Source organism: Erpetoichthys calabaricus, chromosome 11 (genome assembly GCF_900747795.2).
Source record: "Erpetoichthys calabaricus chromosome 11, fErpCal1.3, whole genome shotgun sequence".
NCBI classification, from domain to species: domain Eukaryota; kingdom Metazoa; phylum Chordata; class Cladistia; order Polypteriformes; family Polypteridae; genus Erpetoichthys; species Erpetoichthys calabaricus.
This window is the reverse complement of record NC_041404.2, coordinates 139,316,777-139,340,591: the sequence shown is the minus strand read 5'-3', so window position 1 is coordinate 139,340,591 and position 23,815 is coordinate 139,316,777. Positions and strand designations below refer to the sequence as shown.

Below are 23,815 nucleotides of genomic sequence, written 5' to 3'. Positions count from 1 at the left end.
GAGCCACACTGAAATGAGGTAAAATTGTTCCCGACTCCAATTTTAAAATCATGATGTTATTTTATTAAACTAATTAAATGTATTTTACTATTGAGCAAAACTCATAATAAAAATGTATTCTCACAAAAAAAAAAACGCAACAATTTAATTAACCGTATATAATTGGCACACAAACCAAAGAATTCTTTATGCATGCCAGCAGCATGACAACTCAGCTGGGTCTATCAAGTTAGATCTTGCACAGTTCATTGCAATCAAATGTCAGTGTTTCCATTTGAAGTTTGTGACGGCAAAACATTATCATTGAGAGATACTCAAATGGTTGTGGTTCTACTCATGTAAAGTATTTCTGTGAAATATGTTACACAAAATAAAGGTGAATGAGAAAAATCTTTGTTCTGTAATGCCACGCTGATATTTCTTTCTTATTTCATGCAACCACTATCGTCTGTTTATATGTGGTGCCCACAAATATGCTCTACTTTGGAGGTAGAGCCTCAAAGATGGTTTACAAGATAAATTGTAGTTGGTGTCAACAAATTAAACTACCTAATACACTATACACACATGCACTTGGGAGACAACTTGAGGCCTTATCTAATGGTAATTACCCCCTGAGACCAGGGTTGGCACTGTTGCCAAATGCTTCTCCTCCCCATTCCTTTGCAGATCAGGTGAACAGCAACAATATTGATGTCACTTCCGGGTCACAAGTTCCTTAAGACTAAAATTCTCATAAGGTGTTCCATGGCCATCTTGAGCCAGTCAAACTGATGACTCGTGTCTGAAAAGATGTTGCCCGTAAGTTTTGCAAAATTCTTCTCTTGTTTTGCCAAAAATATATGGGGTTTGCCTTCAAAGATCCCCCACATTTAATCTGTGCTTTATCTTGCAACGTATTAACATGGACGTTAACACAGTAACTACCATCAGTTTAGAAAATACCTGAAAACTAGCCATGCATGAAAATTATTACAGTTTTGTAATGTACCACACTGTGAATAGAACAGGTAAACCATAAATGTACCTAAGAAATTATAAAAGCTTTAGTGAATAAATGCAATAAAAAGAAAATGAAGCAACAAGTGATATTTTGCCTGTGAGTCATCATAACAATAGGGACAACATGCTTTAAAGTGTTTAAATAATAAGTTTGCTACCTGAGTCGAATGCGGTCAGCAAGCAGGGTGTGCAGGTATCGTTCCAGAGAATGTTCATTAAGTGCACATCGGAGCCATGCTCGACCCCTTCCCACCTCTGTGTTGATATGTTTCAGGGAATAGAAACGCTGCAGCTCATGTTTGTTTAGCAGCTCCTTGACATATAACCAGAAAGATGACTCTAGAAAAGAACAAAGAATAAGATTCATTTTAACCAAGAGAGACAGATTTTTTTCTTAAACTAGGAGAAAAAAATTTGCATGCATCTGACAGATGAATGGAATTTGATCTATAACTCCTAGCAAGACCTATCCATCGCTAATAGAAACAACACAACAAAAGAATATGTAATATGAATGTATAGTAGTTGCACATCCACTTCAATTTATTTTGCCTTGTAGCAAGGCAACGTCAAGCAGCCTGTTTTGCAGCTTTAAGATTAATAACAAAAAGGACCCCGACAGCCAAATTGTCCTGTTCAACGGAGTGACATCAATTAATACTATGTACATACAGTCACATGAAAAAGTTTGGGAACCCCTCTTAATTCTTTGAATTTTTGTTCATCATTGGCTTAGATTTCAAAGTAGCAGCTTCCTTTTAAATTATGACATGCCTTATGGACACAGTAGTATTTCAGCAGTGACATTAAGTTTATTGGATTAACAGAAAATATGCAATATGCATCATAACAAAATTAGACAGGTGCATAAATGTGGGCACCCCAACAGAGATATGACATCAATACTTAGTGGAGCCTCCTTTTGCAAATCTAACAGCCTCTAGATGCCTCCTATAGCCTATGATGAGTGTCTGGATTCTGGATGGAGGTATTTTTGATCATTCTTCCATACAAAATCTCTCCAGTTCAGTTCAATTTGATGGCTGCCGAGCATGGACAGCCTGCTTCAAATCATTCCATTGATATTCAAGTCAGGGGACTGTGACGGCCATTCCAGAACATTGTACTTCTCCCTCTGCATGAATGCCTTTGTAGATTTCGAACTGTGTTTTGGGTCATTGTCTTGCTGAAATATCCAATCCCTGTGTAACTTTAACTTTGTGACTGATGCTTGAACATTATCCTGAATAATTTGTTGATATTGGATTGAACTCATCTGACCCTTGACTTTAACAAGGGCTCCAGTCCCTAAACTAGCCACACAGCCCCATAGCATGATGGAACCTCCACCACATGTGACAGTAGATGGCAGGTGTTTTTCTTGGAATGCGGTGTTCTTCTTCCGCCATGCAAAGCACTTTTTGTTATGACCAAATAACTGGCTTGTCTAAATGAGTATTTGCATACAACAAGCGACTCTTTGTGGCGTGAGTGCAGAAAGGGCTTCTTTCTCATCACCCTGCCATAGAGATGTTCTTTGTGAAAATTGCGCTGAATTGTAGAACGATGTACAGATACACCATCTGTAGCAGGATGTTCTTGCAGGTCTTTGGAGGTGATCTGTGGGTTGTCTGTCACCATTCTCACAATCCTGCGCATATGCCGCTCCTGTATTTTTCTTGGCCTGCCAGTCCTGCTGGGTTTAACAGCAACTGTGCCTGTGGCCTTCCATCTCCCGATTCCATTCCTTACAGTTGAAACTGACAGTTTAAACCTCTCAGATAGCTTTTTGTAGCTTTCCCCTAAACCATGAGACTGAACAATCTTTGTTTTCAGATCTTTTGAGAGTTCCTTTGAGGATCCCATGCTGTCACTCTTCAGAGGAGAGTCAAAGGGAAGCACAACTTGCAATTGACCACCTTAAATACCTTTATATCTCATGATTGGACACACCTGCTTATGAAGTTCAAGGCTTAACAAGCTAATCCTACCAATTTGATGTTGCAAGTAATCAGCATTGAGCAGTGACATGCATTCAAATCAGCAAAATTACAAGGGGACCCAAATTTTTGCACAGCCAGTTTTTCACATTTCATTTCATTTCATACAACTAAATACTGCTTCACTAAAAATCTTTGTTCGGAAAACACCCCAGTACTCATATGTTCCGTGTAAATTATTATGCAGGCTGAGAGGGGTTCCCAAACTTTTTCATATTCTAAATATTAACAAAGAAATCGGTTACCTAAAAAAATAAATAAATAAAAAAGTTCATGAAAATACAAAAATGATAAAATGAAAAATAATTTACTATTTTGAAAAGAAGCAATACACAGACTTAACTGGCCTTCACTTTGGAGTCCAGCAATAGCATTACAACCTCACAAAGTCAATCTGTTTAAATGTGTACACTAAGCCTGTCAACATAGAAGAATCACTCAGGTTGCTGCCCCTCTCCATTTAACATCCTCACATAGAATGCCTCACATGAAACCCGGGTCCTCAGAGTTAGAAGCAAATGCTTATCAGGCTTTGTTAAAAGGAATTTTCTCTTCTTCAACTGAGCAAGCAGGCCTCTTGACTTCTTTTCCAATGGGGAGGGTATCATAATACACAGCAGTGGGATTTCTTTCAGTCTTTTTGCCCCGTCCCTACAGTGCCATACATGGTAAGAGTTTAAAGGCACTCTTCATGAAGACTATAAAGGGTTTGGCCTCACTTTACACAATAATTTAACGCAGCATCAACTCAAACAAACATTGTAGATAACAGTGCCCACTTACTGCACTGTGTAAAAAATGTATATTTAATGAATTAATTATACGAGGGGGGACCCAAAAATAACCGGAAATATTTTTAAAACGTGTTTAATTTAATTTTCTGTACAAACTACAATTAGTCTCCTTCAAAGTACTCTCCATTGGCGGAAATACACTTATCTAACCGTTTGTTCCATTGTTCAAAACATTTTTTAAATTCGTCTGAAGTAATGCCCATTAATGCTCCGGTCGTTTCTTGTTTTACCTCTTCGACGTCAGCAAAACGCCTTCCTTTCAAGTCTTTTTTCATCCAAGGGAACAAAAAGAAATCACACGGAGCTAAATCTGGTGAGTAGGATGGGTGGTTCAGGGTTGTCATACCGTTTCTTGCCAAAAATTGGCGAATTTTGAGAGCAGCGTGAGATGGAGCGTTGTCATGATGAAAGAACCAATCGCCCGACTCCCACAAATCAGGGCATTTCCTTCTCACACTGTTGTGCAACCTACTTTTACAAAAAAATTCACTGAACACAAGCACAACCTTCCAGACTGATGGCACTTGGCAGACTGACTTGTGAGGAGTGTAACTAGATCGCCCTAGCAGCCCAACCACGTACTACAAGTACCAACCTAACAACAACAAAATTACGGTTATTTTTGGGTCCCCCCTTGTATTCTTATAGGGGATGGATAGATTGATAGCCATTCATTTGTCCCTATTATGAAAGATGCCCAGACATAGACATACACCGAGACAGCCAAATGTCCAAAACACACACCCTTTTTTATTTTCTTCACTCTGTACATGCACAGTGCACCAACCAATGCACAAATCACCAGTAAACTTAGTCCTCATCTCTTTCTTCTGCTGCCTCCACTCCTGTCTCACAAGCTCCGTCCTCTTCTACCCAACTCCGGCTCCCCGAGTGGAGTGAGGCAGCCTCCTTTATACTGCACCCGGTTGTGGCAGAAGTGCTGCATGCCAAGACTCTGGAGCTGTCCAGGTGCCCCCTGGTGGTGGCCATGGACCCCCAACAGGGTTGAGCATCCAAGCTCCCAATCCGTGGCCCTGATGTAATCCCAGGGGGGCTGCCCTCTTGCACCCCGGGAAAGATATTGCCCCTCTCCCGGTCCTTCCCTTCAGCAGGCATTCCGGTGGGGCAAGGTCCATGGTTGTCTGCCATAGTGATGAAATCTTCTTCTTTCGGCTGCCCCCATCTGTCTCCATCTATTCCTGCCTTTTACATCATTTTCTGTCACACTGACTGTCTTTATGTTGTCCCTCAACTCATCCATAAACCTCCTCTTTGGCCTTCCTTTTTTCCGCTTGCCTAGCACTTCCATCCTCAACATTCTTTTTCTGATGTACCCCTCATGTCTCCTCTGCACTTGCCAAACCATCCCAATCTAGCTTCTCTCACTTTGTCACCAAACTGTTATACCTGTGTTGTTCCTCTAATATCCTCATTCCTAATCCTGTCTACCCTCATTACTCCGAACAAAAATCATAGCATCTTCAGCTCTACCACTTCCAGCACTGCCTGCTGTCTTTTTGTCAGTGCCACCGTCGCTAAACCATACAACATAGCTGCTCTCTCGTTTTATAGACCTTCCCCTTTTCACTCTTACAATCACTCTTCTCCACCCAGTCATCTTTGCCTGCACTCTTTTCTTCACCTCTCTGCCACTCTCTCCATTGCTTTGGACTGTTGAACTCAGCTATTTAAATTCATCCACCTTCACCACCTCTTCTCCATGCATTCGCACCATTCTACCACCTTCCCCCTCATTCACACACATGTAATCTTTCATACTACTACTGACTCTCATTCCCCTTCTCTCCAGTGCGTATCGCCACCTGCTGTCTACTCTCACTACAGATCACAATGTCATCCAAGAGCATCATAGTCTTCAAAGACTCCTGTCTGAGTTCATCTGTCAACCTTTCCATAACCATTGTAAACAGGAAAAGGCTCAGAACCGATCCTTGATGTAATTCCACTCTCACCTTGAACCAGGCTGTCATTCCTACCACACACCTTACCTGCAGTCGCATTGTCCTCATACATATCCTGTACCACTCTCACATATTTTCTGCTACCCCAACTTCCTCATACAGTACCATAACTCCTCTCTTTGCAACTTGTCATATGCTTTCCCAAAGTCCACAAACATGCAATGCAATTCCTTCTAACATTCTCTGTACTTCTCCATCAATATCTTTAAAGCAAACATCACATCTGTGGTAGTCTTTCCTGGTATGAAACCATACTGCTGCTCAAAGATCGCCACTTCTTCTCTCACCCTAAAATCCATCACTCGTTCCTGTATCTTCATGGTGTGGCTGATCCAATTTTATACCCCTGTAGTTACTGCAGCTCTGCACACCTCCCTTATTCTTGAAAATGGGTACTTTTCAAGATTTTGTTAAACAATATAGTTAGAAATTCTACTGCCATCTCACCTAGATATCTGCATGCCCCCTCTGATATATCGTCCTCTTCACAACTTCCCTCACTTCAGCCTTGCTGATCCCTGGTACTTCAAGACTTTCTATCTCCACATCATCCAACCTTCACTCTCTTATTTTCTATAATCATAATTTCATCAAAGTACTCCTTCTACCTTTTCAACACACTCTCACCACCTGTCAGGGAATTTCCATCTGCATTCGGGTGCTTTTCTTCTTTCCAGCTTCTCATATAGCCCTTATCCTTAGCCTTTGCCACCTTTCTTCACTTTGCGCCACATCTCTCTGTACAACTCTCTACTTTCATCATTTCTCTGGTGATCCCAGTTCTTTTTCACTAACTTCTTTCTCTTTAAGCTTTCCTGTACTTCCTCATTCCATCACCAAGTCTCTTTGTCTTCCTTCCTCTGCCCAGATGTCACACCAAGCACCTTCCTAGCTCTCTCTCTTTCATCTTTTTAGTGATGCAATAACACAGCTAATAAAATGTAGACTATTTTCCAATTTAAATCTTCAATATGTCATAAGACATGAAAAAAATAAGAATGTAGAATTATTCTAAAATAAATAAAAATAATAAGAAAATTAGTTTTGAGAAAGGTATGATGATGAAGCAGCATCGATATATTGATAACTGGATCATACACTTTCTGCTCCAATTAAAAAAATTAATTCTACAGAAAAGCAATGCATTATTAACATACTGTAAATGTTTTTTTCTATTTCTTTATCTTTTTGTCTCCATCATTTCTACTGACAAATGGAGAGTCAATATATTGATTTCATGCTGAGGTTAATCAAGTGGAAGGAACATGCTGCCAACAATTCTCATGGTGTTCAAACTGCTAAAGATACAACAGGACATGCTGCAAATGTGGTAATGATTCAGAATATGCAATTTCAAATGACTATTGGCACATCACTGTTCCACATTAGACTGACATCCATTTAGGATTAGTTTCTGACCAATGCTTCACACTAAGATAGGCCCAGTTATCCTCAACCACGTTCTGGAAGAATCAGCTTCAGGACATGGGAAACAATTTTATATCTATCAACGGATGGATGGATGATCCAGACATTTTTCAAATACTGATTTTGGAAGATTGAAAATATTTTGGGAAAGATTAAGTGCCTGCACAAAACTAACAACTGCAAATAATTAGTTCATTTTAAACCTATTTTCCTTTACATACCTTTATTGTTTGGAAAGCTGCTTACAATTCAGTAAAGGAAAAGAAAAAAGACCAATTGTGCTTCTGCTGTTTGAACATTCGCACTATAGATTAAAAGTAGTCCATAGGGATTTAGTCTATCAAGATGAGATGATGGGAAAAAGAGAAGCATACATAGCAGTACCCCCCCCCCCCCCCCCCCCCCCCCACACCATCACCACCTACCTTTAAGAATGCTATACTTACAAAAGTAATATAAATCCTTAAATTACCTATAAGCAAAAAAATATTTTTTTTTGGTAATTTTGGACTTTACATGTTTGCCTAATATCTCTCCTAGTATCCCAGACTTCTACTGATACCCCAATAACATGTGCACATAAGGCTGATTTTAAGTCTAAATTGACTGGTTAAGAGTGAGTGTTATGTAGATAAACTGGGTTTATTTCCACACGCCAACCTGATCTTCCTGGAGTGGCTTTAGTTCTTTATGACCCCGAAATACAATTAAGCAGATTCAGTAAATGGATGGATATATGGATTAGACACCTGTAGATAAAAATGTTTATTATTGTACTATAAAAAGAGACTGTTTAACATTCAGCTAAAATTCATATTTCAAATTCAGAAATAAAGGTCAAGTGTTGTTTAGTCTGTGACGGAAAAGAGTAAACTGAACATTTTGCAACCTCCCTATTCCCTACATATAAATGAATTATTTCAATGTCTGTTGCACTGCCCACCACCGAAATGCCAAATAATCAATCAGAGACTAAGACAGAGGCAAAGACAAGGCCTCACATTCAAGCTAAATTCAATTTCCTGGTAGTTAATGAGCTCTCTGACAGGTAATAATAGCCAAATCAGTCAACAAAATATGTATGAAGGCAGCGTCAAAAGGCTCTTAACCCACACGGTATTTACAAGCCAGGCATATTCAGGGCTATGCATCAATAAATTACGACAAATCTGGAAATTCTATACTGATTAAAAGTGGGCTTTAACAATTTTAAAGAAAGTCTGGAAGTTAACTAACTGAAATGTACTTAAACTAAAAAGCACATTAGCAATTCAAAGCATCATTTCAAATATGAAGCAATCCTATGTAATTAACCACCCATACACTTTTTTTTTTTTTTTTTTGAGACTGGTAGTCTCATATATTTTTTTAAATTAACAATTAAAATTAACACTGACAACAAAATGATCTGATAAGGCACTTACTGGAAAATTACCAGTCATTATAAATTAACAAATCTTACTGACTGGCACCTTAGAAATACCACAGTAGTCTTAGTCTAAATAAATTCTATTTACTTGTTTCACTAGAGAGCGGCAAACAAATCACATAAAAGCTCACACTGCTTGAAGCCTGGCACAGACTGCAATATTTTTTTTTTAACATCACATCAATGCTGAAAATGTTAGCGACCCCACCCCACACAGAATGACAAATTTGTCTTCTAGTCTATCTCTAGCTATTCTATTAGAGGACACAGACGCAATGATTATGGCCACAAAGAATATTGCGCATTAACAGGGTTACATATATTGTTTTGAAAGTCTCAACTAATGGACCTGGGATCTCAAATTTCTCATCAAAAAAATGCGCCTTCTTCATGTTCATTTAAATTCGTCCACATGTCCTTCATTGGCTACTGGTCTTTCACACATGACAAAAAGATACTATGCGTAACAAAAAATATTACCAGATTTCGGAATTCTAAATATTAAACATGATTTATGTTTATGATCTGAAATCAGGGTGGCTCTACCTGACTCCTGCCTGAAATTGGAACACCTGTTGGAAGGAGTGAATTTGGCTAAAATCAGTGCTCTCCAGCATAAATGACATGTAGCTTTATCATATGTATATACTGAACAAAAAAGAAAATAAAATAAAAAAGAGCATTAACTTAGACTTACCCACTGTATCCACACAAAATGACATTATTGGAAAGTTTCATCTGAATTTAACATATAATTCCAATATACAAAACTTTGGAAGAAATAATAAAGAACCATGATTCATGCAGAACTCAGACTATTAAGTTGAAAGTTTCACGCACTCTGCTGCACTTTTACATTAATCATTTGCACAAAGGGTGTAGGGATCTTGGCTCCATTTCCTGGCACATAGTAGTTGAAGAAATCATGTGATTCTCACTCTCTATAGCACTGTATTCATAGTCCCCACACAACATAGAGCTGTGCTCCCACTCAAACACTGGTGACATGTAACTAACTGTATTTCCACTAATTTCAGCAGTGGTTGTCAACTGGACGTTCAAATGACATGAATGTGCCTGAGTAATATAATAGTTTTGGGAGGAATCCATGAACATGTTGAACATGCAAGAGTGGACAGCAGTGATGAACAAACCCCAACAGAGTTTGCTTTGCTGTGAATTTGGTGAAACCAGGGAAATGTTTAGGAACTTTCCAAAATTCTGCAAGATAAACTGAAGTCAATGGGGAAGAAGGAACTGAAATAGTTTTGAGTGGATTATAAAGGAGTAGTGGTCAGTCAAGTGTCCCCTTGGGCTAGGGAAGCTTCTGTTAGCTATGCTTGACCAATTATTGTGAACAAAAATGTGACTTGTGCTGTGAGACAGAAGTGCTAACCACTGTGCCACCGAGCTTCAAATAATACAGACAGAATGAGAGCCACAAATAAAATACAACAAATGGCTACAAACTAGTAATAAAACTAGCAGTAAATAAAATATAGGTCTTGGGGTACACATTGGTCATGAAACAAAGTGGCAGCATGGGACTGCCTTGTTTCATTGTTTGAAGTCACAGCTCTGAGCACATTTAGAACATGATTTTTTTGTTTCCCATGTTTCTGTGGAGATGTTCTGCACAATTTTCTCTCATTGAGAAGAAAGAAACACCTTTTAAATAGTAATAAATATTTCATTATATAGGGTCTCCTGCGAGGGGAGGGTGAGGGTTCCTTTGACTAGTTGCACTACATGGCTAAACATGTCCAGGCAGTGTGGTGTACTGGTTAAGGCTTTGGACTTCAAACCCTGAGATTGTAGGTTGAAATCCCGCTGCTAACACTGTGTGACCCCGAGCAAGTCACTTGATCCGCCTGTGCTCCAGTTGGAAAACCAAAACAAAATGTGAACAAATGTGTATCAAAAATTTTGGAAGTTGCCTTGGATAAAAGGGTCAGCCAAATTAGTAAGTGTAATTATGCATAATATGAGGCACATCACTGCCCTGACAGCACACAGAGATCAGTGTTATTTATCCAGTGGCATTACTCAGAATAGTCTCATTATGATTAGCTAATGTAACCCTCAAATTAAAATAGCGCAATTATATTTTTTAATGCAAGCCGTGTCTAAGTCCAGCTGGAGTATTCATTAAGTCGTGAGGAGTGCCACAAGGGACTGTACTTTCTCCGATCCTGTTCAGCCTATATACATCGGACTTCCAATACAACTCGGAGTCCTGCCACATGCAAAAGTTCGCCGATGACACTGCTATCATGGGCAGCATCATGAGTGGGCAGGAGGAGGAGTATAGGGACCTAATCAATGACTTTGTTAAATGGTGCGACTCAAACCACCTACACCTGAACACCAGCAAAACCAAGGAGCTGGTGGTGGATTTTAGGAGGCCCAGACCCCTCATGGACCGCGTGATCATCAGAGGTGACTGTGTGCAGATGGTGCAGACCTATAAATACCTGGGAGTGCAGCTGGATGATAAATTAGACTGGACTACCAATACTGATGTTCTGTGTAAGAGAGGACAGAGCCGGTTATACTTCCTTAGAAGGCTGGCGTCCTTCAACATCTGCAATAAGATGCTGCAGATGTTCTATCAGACGGTTGTGGCGAGCGCCCTCTTCTACACGGTGGTGTGCTGGGGAGGCAGCATTAAGAAGAAAGACGCCTCACGCCTGGACAAACTGGTGAGGAAGGCAGGCTCTATTGTTGGCATGGAGCTGGACAGTTTGACATCCGTGGCAGAGTGACGGGCGCTCAGCAGACTCCTATCTATTATGGAAAATCCACCGCATCCACTGAACAGGATCATCTCCAGACAGAAGAGCAGCTTCAGCGACAGACTGCTGTCACTGTCTTGCTCCACTGACAGACTGAGAAGATCGTTCCTCCCCCAAACTATGCGACTCTTCAATTCCGCCCAGGGGGGTAAACGTTAACACTATATAAAGTTACTAGCCATGTGCGCCCAACTACATTGCGTGTGTTAAAGTTGTCTGTGAAGGGCTCCCCGTTTAAACGCATTCAAACTGTGTTATATTATACACACACATAGTTAGGTCCATAAATATTTGGACAGAGACAACTTTTTTCTAATTTTGGTTCTGTACATTACCACAATGAATTTTAAATGAAACAACTCCGATGCAGTTGAAGTGCAGACTTTCAGCTTTAATTCAGTGGGGTGAACTAAACGACTGCATAAAAATGTCAGGCAACTAAAGCATTTTTTGTAACACAATCCCTTCATTTCAGGGGCTCAAAAGTAATTGGACAATTGACTCAAAGGCTATTTCATGGTCAGGTGTGGGAAGTCCATCATTATGTCATTATCAATTAAGCAGATAAAAGGCCTGGAGTTGATTTGAGGTGTGGTGCTTGCATGTGGAAGATTTTGCTGTGAACAGACAACATGCGGTCAAAGGAGCTCTCCATGCAGGTGAAAGAAGCCATCCTTAAGCTGCAAAAACAGAAAAAACCCATCTGAGAAATTGCTACAATATTACGAAGGGCAAAATCTACAGTTTGGTACATCCTGAGAAAGAAAGCAAGCACTGGTGAACTAGGCAACGCAAAAAGACCTGGACATCCACGGAAGACAACAGTGGTGGATGATCGCAGAATTATTTCCATGGTGAAGAGAAACCCCTTCACAACAGCCAACCAAGTGAACAACACTCTCCAAGGGGTAGGTGTATCGATATCCAAGTCTACCATAAAGAGAAGACTGCATGAAAGTAAATACAGAGGGTGCACTGCAAGGTGCAAGCCACTCATAAGCCTCAAGAACAGAAAGGCTAGATTGGATTTTGCTAAAGAACATCTAAAAGAGCCAGCACAGTTCTGGAGAAACATTCTTTGGACAGATGAAACCAAGATCAACCTCTACCAGAATGATGGCAAGAAAAAAGTATGGAGAAGGCGTGGAACAGCTCATTATCCAAAGTATACCACATCATCTCTAAAACACGGTGGAGGGAGGCAGTGTGATGGCTTGGGCGTGCATGGCTGCCAGTGGCACTGGGACACTAGTGTTTATTGATGATGTGACACAGGACAGAAGCAGTTGAATGAATTCTGAGGTGTTCAGAGACATACTGTCTGCTCAAATCCAGCTAAATACAGCAGTCAAATTGATTCATGATACAGATGGACAATGACCCAAAACATACAGCCAAAGCAACCCAGGAGTTTATTAAAGCAAAGAAGTGGAAAATTCTGGAATGGCCAAGTCAGTCACCTGATCTTAACCCAATTGAGCAGGCATTTCACTTGATGAAGACTAAACTTCAGACAGAAAGGCCCACAAACAAACAGCAACTGAAAGCCGCTGCAGTAAAGGCCTGGCAGAGCATTAAAAAGGAGGAAACCCAGCATCTGGTGATGTCCAGGAGTTCAAGACTTCAGGCTATCATTGCCAGCAAAGGGTTTTCAACCAAGTATTAGAAATGAACATTTCCAGTTATTTAATTTGTCCAATTACTTAAAGCCCCTGAAATGAAGGGATTGTGTTAAAAAAAATGCTTTAGTTGCCTCACATTTTTATGCAATCGTTTTGTTCACCCCACTGAATTAAAGCTGAAAGTCTGCACTTCAACTGCATCGGAGTTGTTTCATTTAAAATTCATTGTGGTAATGTACAGAACCAAAATTAGAAAAAAGTTGTCTCTGTCCAAATATTTATGGACCTAACTGTATACACACACATATACACACACACACACTGTTTATACAAAAAAGGTGATAACTAATTATATACAGAAAAAGAAAACTGAAGGCAACCAGCAGATCAAAAAAATGACACTCAGTCCTGAAATGACTCTGAAGACAAGTGTGAGGCTGGTACAGACACACAGGAAAGGAAACATTTGCTTATTTTAACAATATTGCACTTTTGTACTTCCTTTTGTCTAAATTTAGTTATTTTCAGTTTCAACTGCATGCAAATCATTAACATCAAAGCAGCAAACAGCAATATAAGACTCCTACGATAATAAAATACAGTAAGCAATGGTGCATTTAGTAGTAACAGGACAGACAATACATATTATAATGTAATAATTTTACTTAAAGGGCATATGCCATTTGTAAAGCACTTTATAAAGGTATTGTTCCATATATTAAGACTGTTTACATGTATGTTTTACAGTGCGGGTCTTCTGTTTTTCACAGAAGAGTACAATGATAAAAAAAATGTATACAATGTCAGATAACGTTATTTCTACATATGTAAGCTTTGGGACTCTGGACTTAGCTTGTTTATTATTTATAAACACTTGTGTGTCATTGATGATGTTTGATGATGCTGTTTTCACAGCAAGCTAAAAAAAATGGCATAAATTTTAACTGCTACCAAATATAAGAAATGCTTCTGAATATGCTGTGTCCCTTTCTAAAAAGCTGTGTGAATGCATAATAGCCATTTTCATTAAGTTTATTCAAAGACAGCACTAAAATGTTTGATTTGTGCAAATTTGCTTCTGAGTCCTAACACAAGACATGGCGCGGCTATTCATCTCGGCACATGACTGGAACATTAAGCAGTACTCTAAGCTTCATGAAGCATGGAGTTTCCATTCTGTTTATGTGCTTAGATTCATTATTATTTTTAGATTTATGACAGTCACCTTTAAATTATCTATTGACTGTAATATACACTTAATTCCAGGAACACGTCAGATGCAGACACTATCGGCATTTTTCTGAAACCTCCACAAATCTCAAGTGTAAATTGATATTTGGGGGTGGTATATAAGGACTGTTTAAGCAACTATTATATATTTACTTAAAACCTTGCCTCTGTTCTGATAACTCATTTATCAGTGGATCCATGGGATTTAATTCAAGATACTGGTGGGGGAGGCCTGGATGGTATGCCAGTTCATTACTGCACACATTCTCATTTACTGGGAAATAGAAGTCAGAAATTAAAGTAATCTGTTTGTCTGTGGAATGTGCGAGGTAAACCACAGTCAGGTCAGGTTGAGGAGCACGCAGTACTACAGCGGGTTGCCACAACCAAAACACAACGGAACAGCTCGGGATCCTCGTTGGCAACCTCCCAGGCAGAGAGGCGGTCCAGTCCCACCCTCTGGAAATGACCATCTATCTGCAACCACCAGGTGTTACGTGGGCGTCCCCTTGGTCTGATCCAGCCACTCGGGACCCCAACAATGAGAATCTCGCGAGCCGGATCACTCACGGGGAATCGCACCACATGGCCATAGTTCCGTAACTGATGCTCCTTTACAATTCAGGTAATGTGCCTCATTCGGGACTCTGTGAGCGACTGCTCATTCAACACAAAGTCAAACCACCGTCACCCAAGGATTCTCTGAAGAGACACAGTACCTCAAGAAAAACAAAACGCAGACAGAAAAGGGGATGCAAACTACTCATTCACCCTAAATATCGGCATCTGATTTACTTGTGTTGAACAAGCATTGAGCTGAATTCTACTCTACGTAATTAATGAATTAGTTCATTCCATTTATTTAGCACGTTTCTCACTTCTCAAAGTGCTTTCACAGACAGAGGGGAACCACTGCAACCACTACCAATATGCAGCACCCACCTGGATGATGTGATGACAGCCATCATTGTGCCAGTACATTCACCACACATGAACTATTAGGTGGTAAAGGTGTGAGAGAGATCGCCAATTAGAGACAGGGGATGATTAGGGGGGCAGAATGGATGAGGCCATGATAGGCAGTTTAGCCAGGACATCAAGATAAACCCTACTGTTTTTGAAGGCTGCCTAATGAATTTAATGACCACAGAGAGTCAGGACCTCGGTTTTACATCTCAGCACCATATTTACAGCACAGTGTTCCTGTCTCTGTACTGGGGGGCCATGGGGATCCACACACAGACCACAGGGTAAGCACCCACTGCTGGCCTCACCAACAACTCTTCCAGCAACCAGCCATCACACTGGTAACACATGAACAGACAACTACAGAAAGGAATGAGCAGATCATATCATCTAAAAGTCAAAAAACACAGAGAGCTTAGTGTGACAGATATCATACAAGAAAATGCTTAGAAGGAACTTTCAAAGCAAGTCAGTCATTTGATGGATTGGTCGTCAACCTAGACAAATCTCATCGCTTTTATAAATGAATATCCCTATTAAACTGTGTATTTAATTCCCTGAATCAATATGTCAACTTTGTAGCATTATTCATTCAGCTTCTAGGTCTTAAAAGTATGTGAATACAGGGACCTATACAAGAACACTCTTTTTCTATAATTACCTGATCAAGCAACAAACTTGAAAAAGAACAAAAAAAGGTTTGTGTTCTTTTTTTTTTTTTCCAATTATAATTTTACTCTCACTGAACTTCCAGGACCATATTGAATCATTTCAGTGGTAAGAAACTGCAAGTGCCTAGAGCATGGGAAAGGTGCTATATAAATAAGTGTGGACCCATTTGCTTGATAAATGAATAACTCATCCACTAATCATTTTCTGCCAGTAAATCAACAATCGTCCCCCAACACCCCCTGTCTCTTAAATGGTTTTGAATTCAACTTAGTTGTGCCTATGCATGACACAATAAAACCAAATTGAATTCTAAGCCTAATGAATGAAAATCTTTGGTAATAAAGTGCCACATCATTAAAACCGGATTCATTTTAGACATATTTAAACAGAAAATTAACCAAACTACTAGCAAAAATACCTTAGTAAAGGCAACCAGGACAAAAAGAAAATAAGGAAGTAGTAACTTGTGTTTGCACCTTTGGGACTATTCTCAAAGTGTATGTAACTTCATCATGGCACCCTACAATTCTGTTTAAAAATAAAAGATTCCACATGTAAAAGCGTAGGTAGCCAGGACGCTGATTTCATTCCTTAAATTCATAACACTAAAACGGTTTTGGGTCACAGACCACAGCAGTTACAATATTTAAAAGAAAAGCTGCCTTCCCCAGTAGTGTGAAATGTTTGGTCATCTTGGTAGTAACCCTTTGTTTAAAATCCTCTTGAACAATTATATTAGGATATATAGTCGGCTATATTACAAGCTGTGTAGCACTTTATTTCAAAAGTAGTAAAGAAATAACCCACTTTTATTAGCAGAGAAGAACTGTACAGAATTTACATCAAAACAAATCAGTTTTTTTTCTACAGACAAATACATCCTCAGAGGTCTCTGCACAAATACTCTGGGAAACCCTGAAGGCATTCTTAAGAGGACAGATTAACTCTTATCTTTCCCACAGAAATAAATTTGAAACCAAGAAGGTATCAAAGCTAACCAGCGAAATTACTAGAATAGATCAAGAACAGGCCAGGTGTCCAAGTGAGGCTCTTCATAGGAAAATGAGGTTCTGCATTCAACCTCTTGACAACTAAAGAAATTGAACTACTCATTTTTAAATCAAGACATCATTACTATGAACATGGAGAGAAAGCTAATAAGCTCTTAGCTCAACAAATCCACAAGCAAGTTCGCAATGCAATCCCAGCAATCACCAACACAAATGGAGACAGAATCATTGACCATAAAAATATAATGCACACATTTAGAGACTACCATAAATCCTTATATTCTACTGAGTTTAAAGAAGACAAGACACAATTTAATGCATTTCTGGATGCATTACAGATACCACAAATAGATACTCTTAGTGCAGAGGAATTGGATAAACCATTGGCACTATCAGAATTACTAGATGCTATAAAGTCACTTCAGAGTGGGAAAGCAGCAGGCCCCGAAGGCTACACTTCCGAATTTTATAAGAAGTTCTCCACTCAGCTAGCTCTCCTTTTATAAGCAACATTCAAAGAATCTAGAGACAATAAAATTCTACCTCAAACATTTCGCCAAGCATTAATCACCATCTTTCCTAAACAAAATAAGGACGTATTACAATGTGCATCATACAGACCAATTTCACTTCTGAATAATGATGTTAAGATACTCTCCAAAGTCCTAGCTAGAAGGATGGAGAAAGTGCTGCCTTCGGTAGTATCACAAGATCAAACTGGATTTATTAAAGGCACAAACAACACTTAGCATCCAACCTTCGACGCCTGTTTAATGTAATATATTCATTCACCCACAAAGTCAAACATCCCAGAGATGATATTATCCTTGGATTTAGAAAAAGCATTTGACATGATTGAATGGAACTACCTTTTCACTACACTGGAGAAATTTGGGATTGGCCCAAACATTTGTGCATGGATCAAACTACTGTATACCAATCCAGAAGCTTCAGTTTGTAACAACATTAATTCAGACTACTTTAAACTAGAACGTGGTACCAGACAAGGATGCCCCTTGTCACCACTACTTTTTGCAATCACCATTGAGCCACTGGCAGTTCACTGTCAAAATGCTTATGAGATAAAAGGGGATTATCAGAGGAGGACTTGAACAGAAAATTTCTCTATATGCAGATGATATGGTACTGTATATATCAGACCCACAAAATACTGTGCCTGCAGTCCTAACAGCACTAACAGAATTGTTTTTTTTTTCCAGTATTGGTAAGGGGATAACATCCTTAACAGTAACACTAGGAATTAGTATAAATTAACTTTGGTTTTACTTCATAAAGTGCAAAACTTAACCAACAACTCCCATCTCAGCATATTTCCCATGTAAATGTAAAGTTTTGATAATTTAACCTCTGTTAAAATTAACATCTAAGTATTTAATAACTTATTTTAATGTCACTCTATACTTAACTGTTGGGAGTTCAGACTGTTTAATATCGATTTAATACGAAGCAACACTTAATTATCCTTCTCAGAAAAAGTGGAGAAAAATCTAGTGTCACATCTTAGTAGATCTCAGTGTGAATTTCTCTGTGACAGGTCACCTTCAAAGAAGCAAAGGTATGTGCCAATAGTCTGAAAGTTACAAGACTACCTAAACGTCCCTTAGTATATACCTAATATACTATATGTCTATATCTTAGTATATATCTATTTTAGGCATTTTTCATGGGACAAATGCACTTGGGACATTGTGTGTCCATAGCCAAACTGAGCAGCTCATAATGCAGATTTAGTATAACTAACATTAGTATCCTGTCTAGACATGTATTTTCATGGTAAGGCAAGCTTATGATGATTAATATTTACACTGCTGCAATTCTCTCTTTTATAAGGTTAAAAAAGGAAAGAAAAAAAAAAAAATCAGGATTTTATTTTCTGTAGAACCAATATTTTCAAAATACCCCCACCACATGCAAAACATCTGACGGTGGGATTTTTTGAAAGATGACTCACTGGTCTTTCTCTTAGCATTCAGCAATTTGGAAACCTACCAGTCAGCGAACAGCCACCTCACTGGCGAGAGTCAAGCACATACCACTACACAACTAACAATTATTAATATTAAGCATACATTGAATATTGCTATTCCAAAATGCCTAGGACCAGAAGTATTTCGGAAATTTTCAGATTTTGGAATATTTGCAAATAAATACATAATGAGATATCTTAGAGACACCCTTGATCAAGTAGGAAAATGTATCCAAACCAGCTAAATGAGGACTCACATGTATAATAATTCATATAACCAAGCAGTTATAATTTCATTATAACTTTATATATTCATTATAATTTTCATTATAATAATTCAAATCACCGAGCGCCATCTTCTATGCGATGGTGTGTTGGGGAGGCAGCATAAAGAAGAGGGACACCTCACACCTGGACAAATTGGTGAGGAAGGCAGGATCTATTGTAGGCACGGACCTGGACAGTCTGACATCCGTGGCAGAGCGACGGGCACTGAGCAGACTCCTGTCAATCATGGAGAATCCACTGTATCCACTGAACAGTATCATCTCCAGACAGAGGAGCAGCTTCAGCGACAGACTGCTGTCACTGTCCTGCTTCACTGACAGACTGAGGAGATCATTCCTCCCCCACACTATGCGACTCTTCAATTCCACCTGGGGGGGGGGGGGCTAAACGTTAACATTATACAAAGTTATTTCTCTTATACCTGCCTCGCACTCTCCACCTTGCACTTTTATCACTATTTAATTAATATTGTTTTTATCAGTATGTTGCTGCTAGAGTATGTGAATTTCCCCTTGGGGATTAATAAAGTATCTATCTATCTATCTAATAATGTGCATTGATGTAACAAATATATTAAACCTCATATATGATGCATAGACTAGATTTTAGTTCCCTTTTAACAGGGCCAATGATGTATTATTTGTACTGAAGACCTTTTTTTGTTTATATCAGCTACCTTTTATCACTTCTTAGGTCAGGAACAGCTCAGCCAACCATCCCTCCATGATGCCCGCTGTGCTATAAGTCATTAACCAACCAATGAGTTACTACTATATTCAGTTTTTATAAGCCATGGGTGTACAAACATTAAACAAAAAATACCAACATAAAAAATCAATTTGCAGCAGTGTCCTGTTTTCCTAACATAATTGAAAATTACTGAACTCAGATTGCAATAAGGGCACCTAGTGAGAATGAAGGTGCTTTTGTCAACTCTAAACAGTGACATTCCACAAGGCAAATTTTAATGTACTTTTGAAAGCAGATGTTCTGTATCACTTCCCATCACCCCACAAATCACCCCACCATTTTTCGATTGTGCATTGTTTATTTATGGAGTTTGATGCTTCGCTGTAGCCACCCCATGGATCGTCAATTCAGTGTCATTGTTTTGTAGTGCTCACAGCTTCACATGGGAACCATCCTACTCTTAAAGAATGCATTTTAAATCTGTACAAATGTTACTCACATCCATTTTTTGGTGTAAGTGTATTCTCACACTCAAATCCAATCAAAGTTTTATAAAAGAGGCCCCTAGCATGGAATTTTCCACTTGTGATATCATTTCAGGGCTCAGAACTTTTTATTAGTTTCACATCAAACTAAATATAATAAATTTTGGTTAAATTAGCTACTATATGATGGATCATTTAATTGCCTTCAGCTTAAATGATGCACAACTTTTCAAAAAAAAAAAAAAAAAAACATTCACAATGTTTCTTTTAAAAACTAAAATGCTGACAAAGCTCTTTTCCTTTCTAGTTTGGTGACATGAAGAAAAATAATTATTAGCTAAGATCAAAGAAAAGGACAGATGTGACAGGAAGAGCATGGGTACAGAAGATTCATTTTGTTGAACTTTCAAATCACGTTTTTTAACTAAACTTGTAATGACAACTTTTTGCAGTCTAAATGAACACCTGCATTTTCTGATTGATCAGTTCCTCTTTTACTTTAAACATGAAATATCTAAGGACAGTCATCACGGCTGAACTGGAAAAACAGAGATTCCCTTTACACAAGAGGTCAGCAAAATGTATGTTAAATATCACCTAATTATTGAGAAAGAAATATCTACCAAAACTTCAAATTTTTATAATAAAACTAGTATGAGTAGCAATCAATGTGAACAATCAGTACATCACAGTGATTAGTGCTGTGTACAGGTACATTCTGTCTAACTGGGAGCATCACCAAAAAGAATGGAGCAGGTCCACAAAGCAACATCAGCAGTACAATAGCCAAAACAACAATCAAAACTCAAATAGTAATTTTATACTTGGCTTGCATTAAATAATTATTCAGCCTAAAATCATTGATAGGCTCTGCCAGGAAAACCTCATCTGGAATTCAGTGGACTGAATGCAGCTGCCGTATTTGGGATCTCTCTCTCTCTCGTTTAGCTGAGGGGTCCCTTTGTGCTTTGTCTGTTATACTCTTCAGGTTCTGTTGGATCATACGCAGATTTGGATGGTGCAAGGTTATGGAGGGTCACATTTCAGAATTTCCAGATTTAACATATAAGAGGCTAAGATATTACAGTATCTCTGGTTTAGCGGTTCTGGGATTTTCAAGTTGTGATAATGTTTGGTACAGTACATACTGTAACACGCAAGCAATCAGTGTATAACTAGGAGCTCTCCCTCTTTCAGGTAGAAACAGAACCCCAATTAATACGTTTCTAACAGATAGATACAGAATAATAATGGAAAAAAGCAAAGATTTATAGTGTAGTATATATAACGTACAGAAAAGAAAAGCAAGCAATGTAACAATTAGTAGAAATATATAAATATATGAGGGAATAATATTTCATAAGCAGGTTATGTATAAGGGTGAAAAGCTACTGCAATATACATACCATAGTAATTTATTGATGTACTGAATATTGATTGTTGCCTACATAATTGAACAAAATTTACCAGCTTACATTTCTTTTTCCACATACATTATAGTGAAAAGTCAAGCGAAATGACACCTTTTATTGGCTAACTATATAAATGTAATGAATTATTATTATTATTAAAAAGATTACAATATGCAAGCTTTTCAGGCAACTCAGGCCCCTTCTTCAAGCAAGATAAAAAAGGGGCCTGAGTTGCCTGAAAAGCTTGCATATTGTAATCTTTTTAGTTAGCCAATAAAAGGTGTCGTTTCGCTTGACTTTTTACTACATTCATAATGGCTAACACGGCACAACACCCTAGTACTACACACACTATATATATTTATATATTAGCCTGCAATGAAACAAATATACAAATACAGGCAGTCCCTGGGTTACGTACGAGATAGGGACTGTAGGTTTGTACTTAAGTTAAATTTGTATGTAAGTCAGAACAGGTACAGTTGTGCTTGAAAGTTTGTGAACCCTTTAGAATTTTCTATATTTCTGCATAAATATGACCTAAAACATCATCAGATTTTCACTCAAGTCCTAAAAGTAGATAAAGAGAAACCAGTGAAACAAATGAGACAAAAATATTATACTTGGTCATTTATTCATTGAGGAAAATGATCGAATATTACATTTTTGTGAGTGGCAAAAGTATGTGAAGCTCTAGGATTAGCAGTTAGTTTGAAGGTGAAATTCGAGTTCGGTGTTTTCAATCAATGGGATGGCAATCAGGTGTGAGTGGGCACCCTGTGTTATTTAAAGAACAGGATCTACCAAAGTCTGCTCTTCACAACACGTTTGTGGAAGTGTATCATGGCACGAACAAAGGAGATTTCTAAGGACCTCAGAAAAAGAGTTGTTGATGCTCATCAGGTTGGAAAAGGTTACAAAACCATCTCGAAAGAGTTTGGACTCCACCAATCCGCAGTCAGACAGATGGTGTACAAATGGAGGAAATTCAAGACCATTGTTACCCACCCCAGGAGTGGTCGACCAACAAAGATCACTCCAAGAGCAAGGCGTGTAATAGTCGGCGAGGTCACAAAGAACCCCAGGGGAACTTCTAAGCAACTGAAGGCCTCTCTCACATTGGCTAATGTTCATGTTCCTGAATCCACCATCAGGAGAACACTGAACAACAATGGGTGTGCATGGCAGGGTTGCAAGGAGAAAGCCACTGCTCTCCAAAAATAACATTGCTGCTTGTCTGCAGTTTGCTAAAGATCACGTGGACAAACCAGAAGGCTATTGGAAGAATGTTTTGTGGACGGATGAGAATAAAATAGAACTTTTTGGTTTAAATGAAAAGCGTTATGTTTAGAGAAAGGAAAACACAGCATTTCAGCATAAGAACCTTATCCCATTCTGTGAAACATGGTGGTGGTAGTATCATGGTTTGGGCCTGTTTTGCTGCATCTGGGCCAGGACAGCTTGCCTTCATTGATGGAACAATGAATTCTGAATTATATCAGAGAATTCCAAAGGAAGATGTCAGGACATCTGTCCATGAACTGAATCTTAAGAGAAGGTGGGTCATGCAGCAAGACAACGACCCTAAGCACACAAGTCGTTCTACCAAAGAATGGTTAAAGAAGAATAAAGTTAATGTTTTAGAATGGCCAAGTCAAAGTCCTGACCTTAATCCAATCGAAATGTTGTGGAAGGACCTGAAGCGAGCAGTTAATGTGAGGAAACCCACCAACATCCCAGAGTTGAAGCTGTTCTGTATGGAGAAATGGGCTCAAATTCCTCCAATCCGGTATGCAGAACTGATCAACAGTTACTGGAAACGTTTAGTTGCAGTTATTGCTGCAAAGGGGGGGTCACACCAGATACTGAAAGCAAAGGTTCACATACTTTTGCCACTCACAAATATGTAATATTCAATCATTTTCCTTAATAAATAAATGACCAAGCATAATATTTTTGTCTCATTTGTTTAACTGGTTTCTCTACCTACTTTTAGGACTTGAGTGAAAATCCGATGATGTTT

General features: G+C 38.7%; 1 protein-coding gene across 1 annotated transcript in view; it reads right to left on the bottom strand.

Moving 5' to 3' along the window:
- The window catches only part of snx29 (sorting nexin 29), a 477,274-nt gene that overhangs the window by 413,120 nt on the left and 40,339 nt on the right, over window positions 1-23,815 (bottom strand). The window contains exon 5 of the mRNA XM_028814109.2: window positions 1,161-1,341. Within this exon, the coding sequence (XP_028669942.1) occupies window positions 1,161-1,341 (181 nt within the window). The remainder of the gene's footprint in view (window positions 1-1,160; window positions 1,342-23,815) is intronic.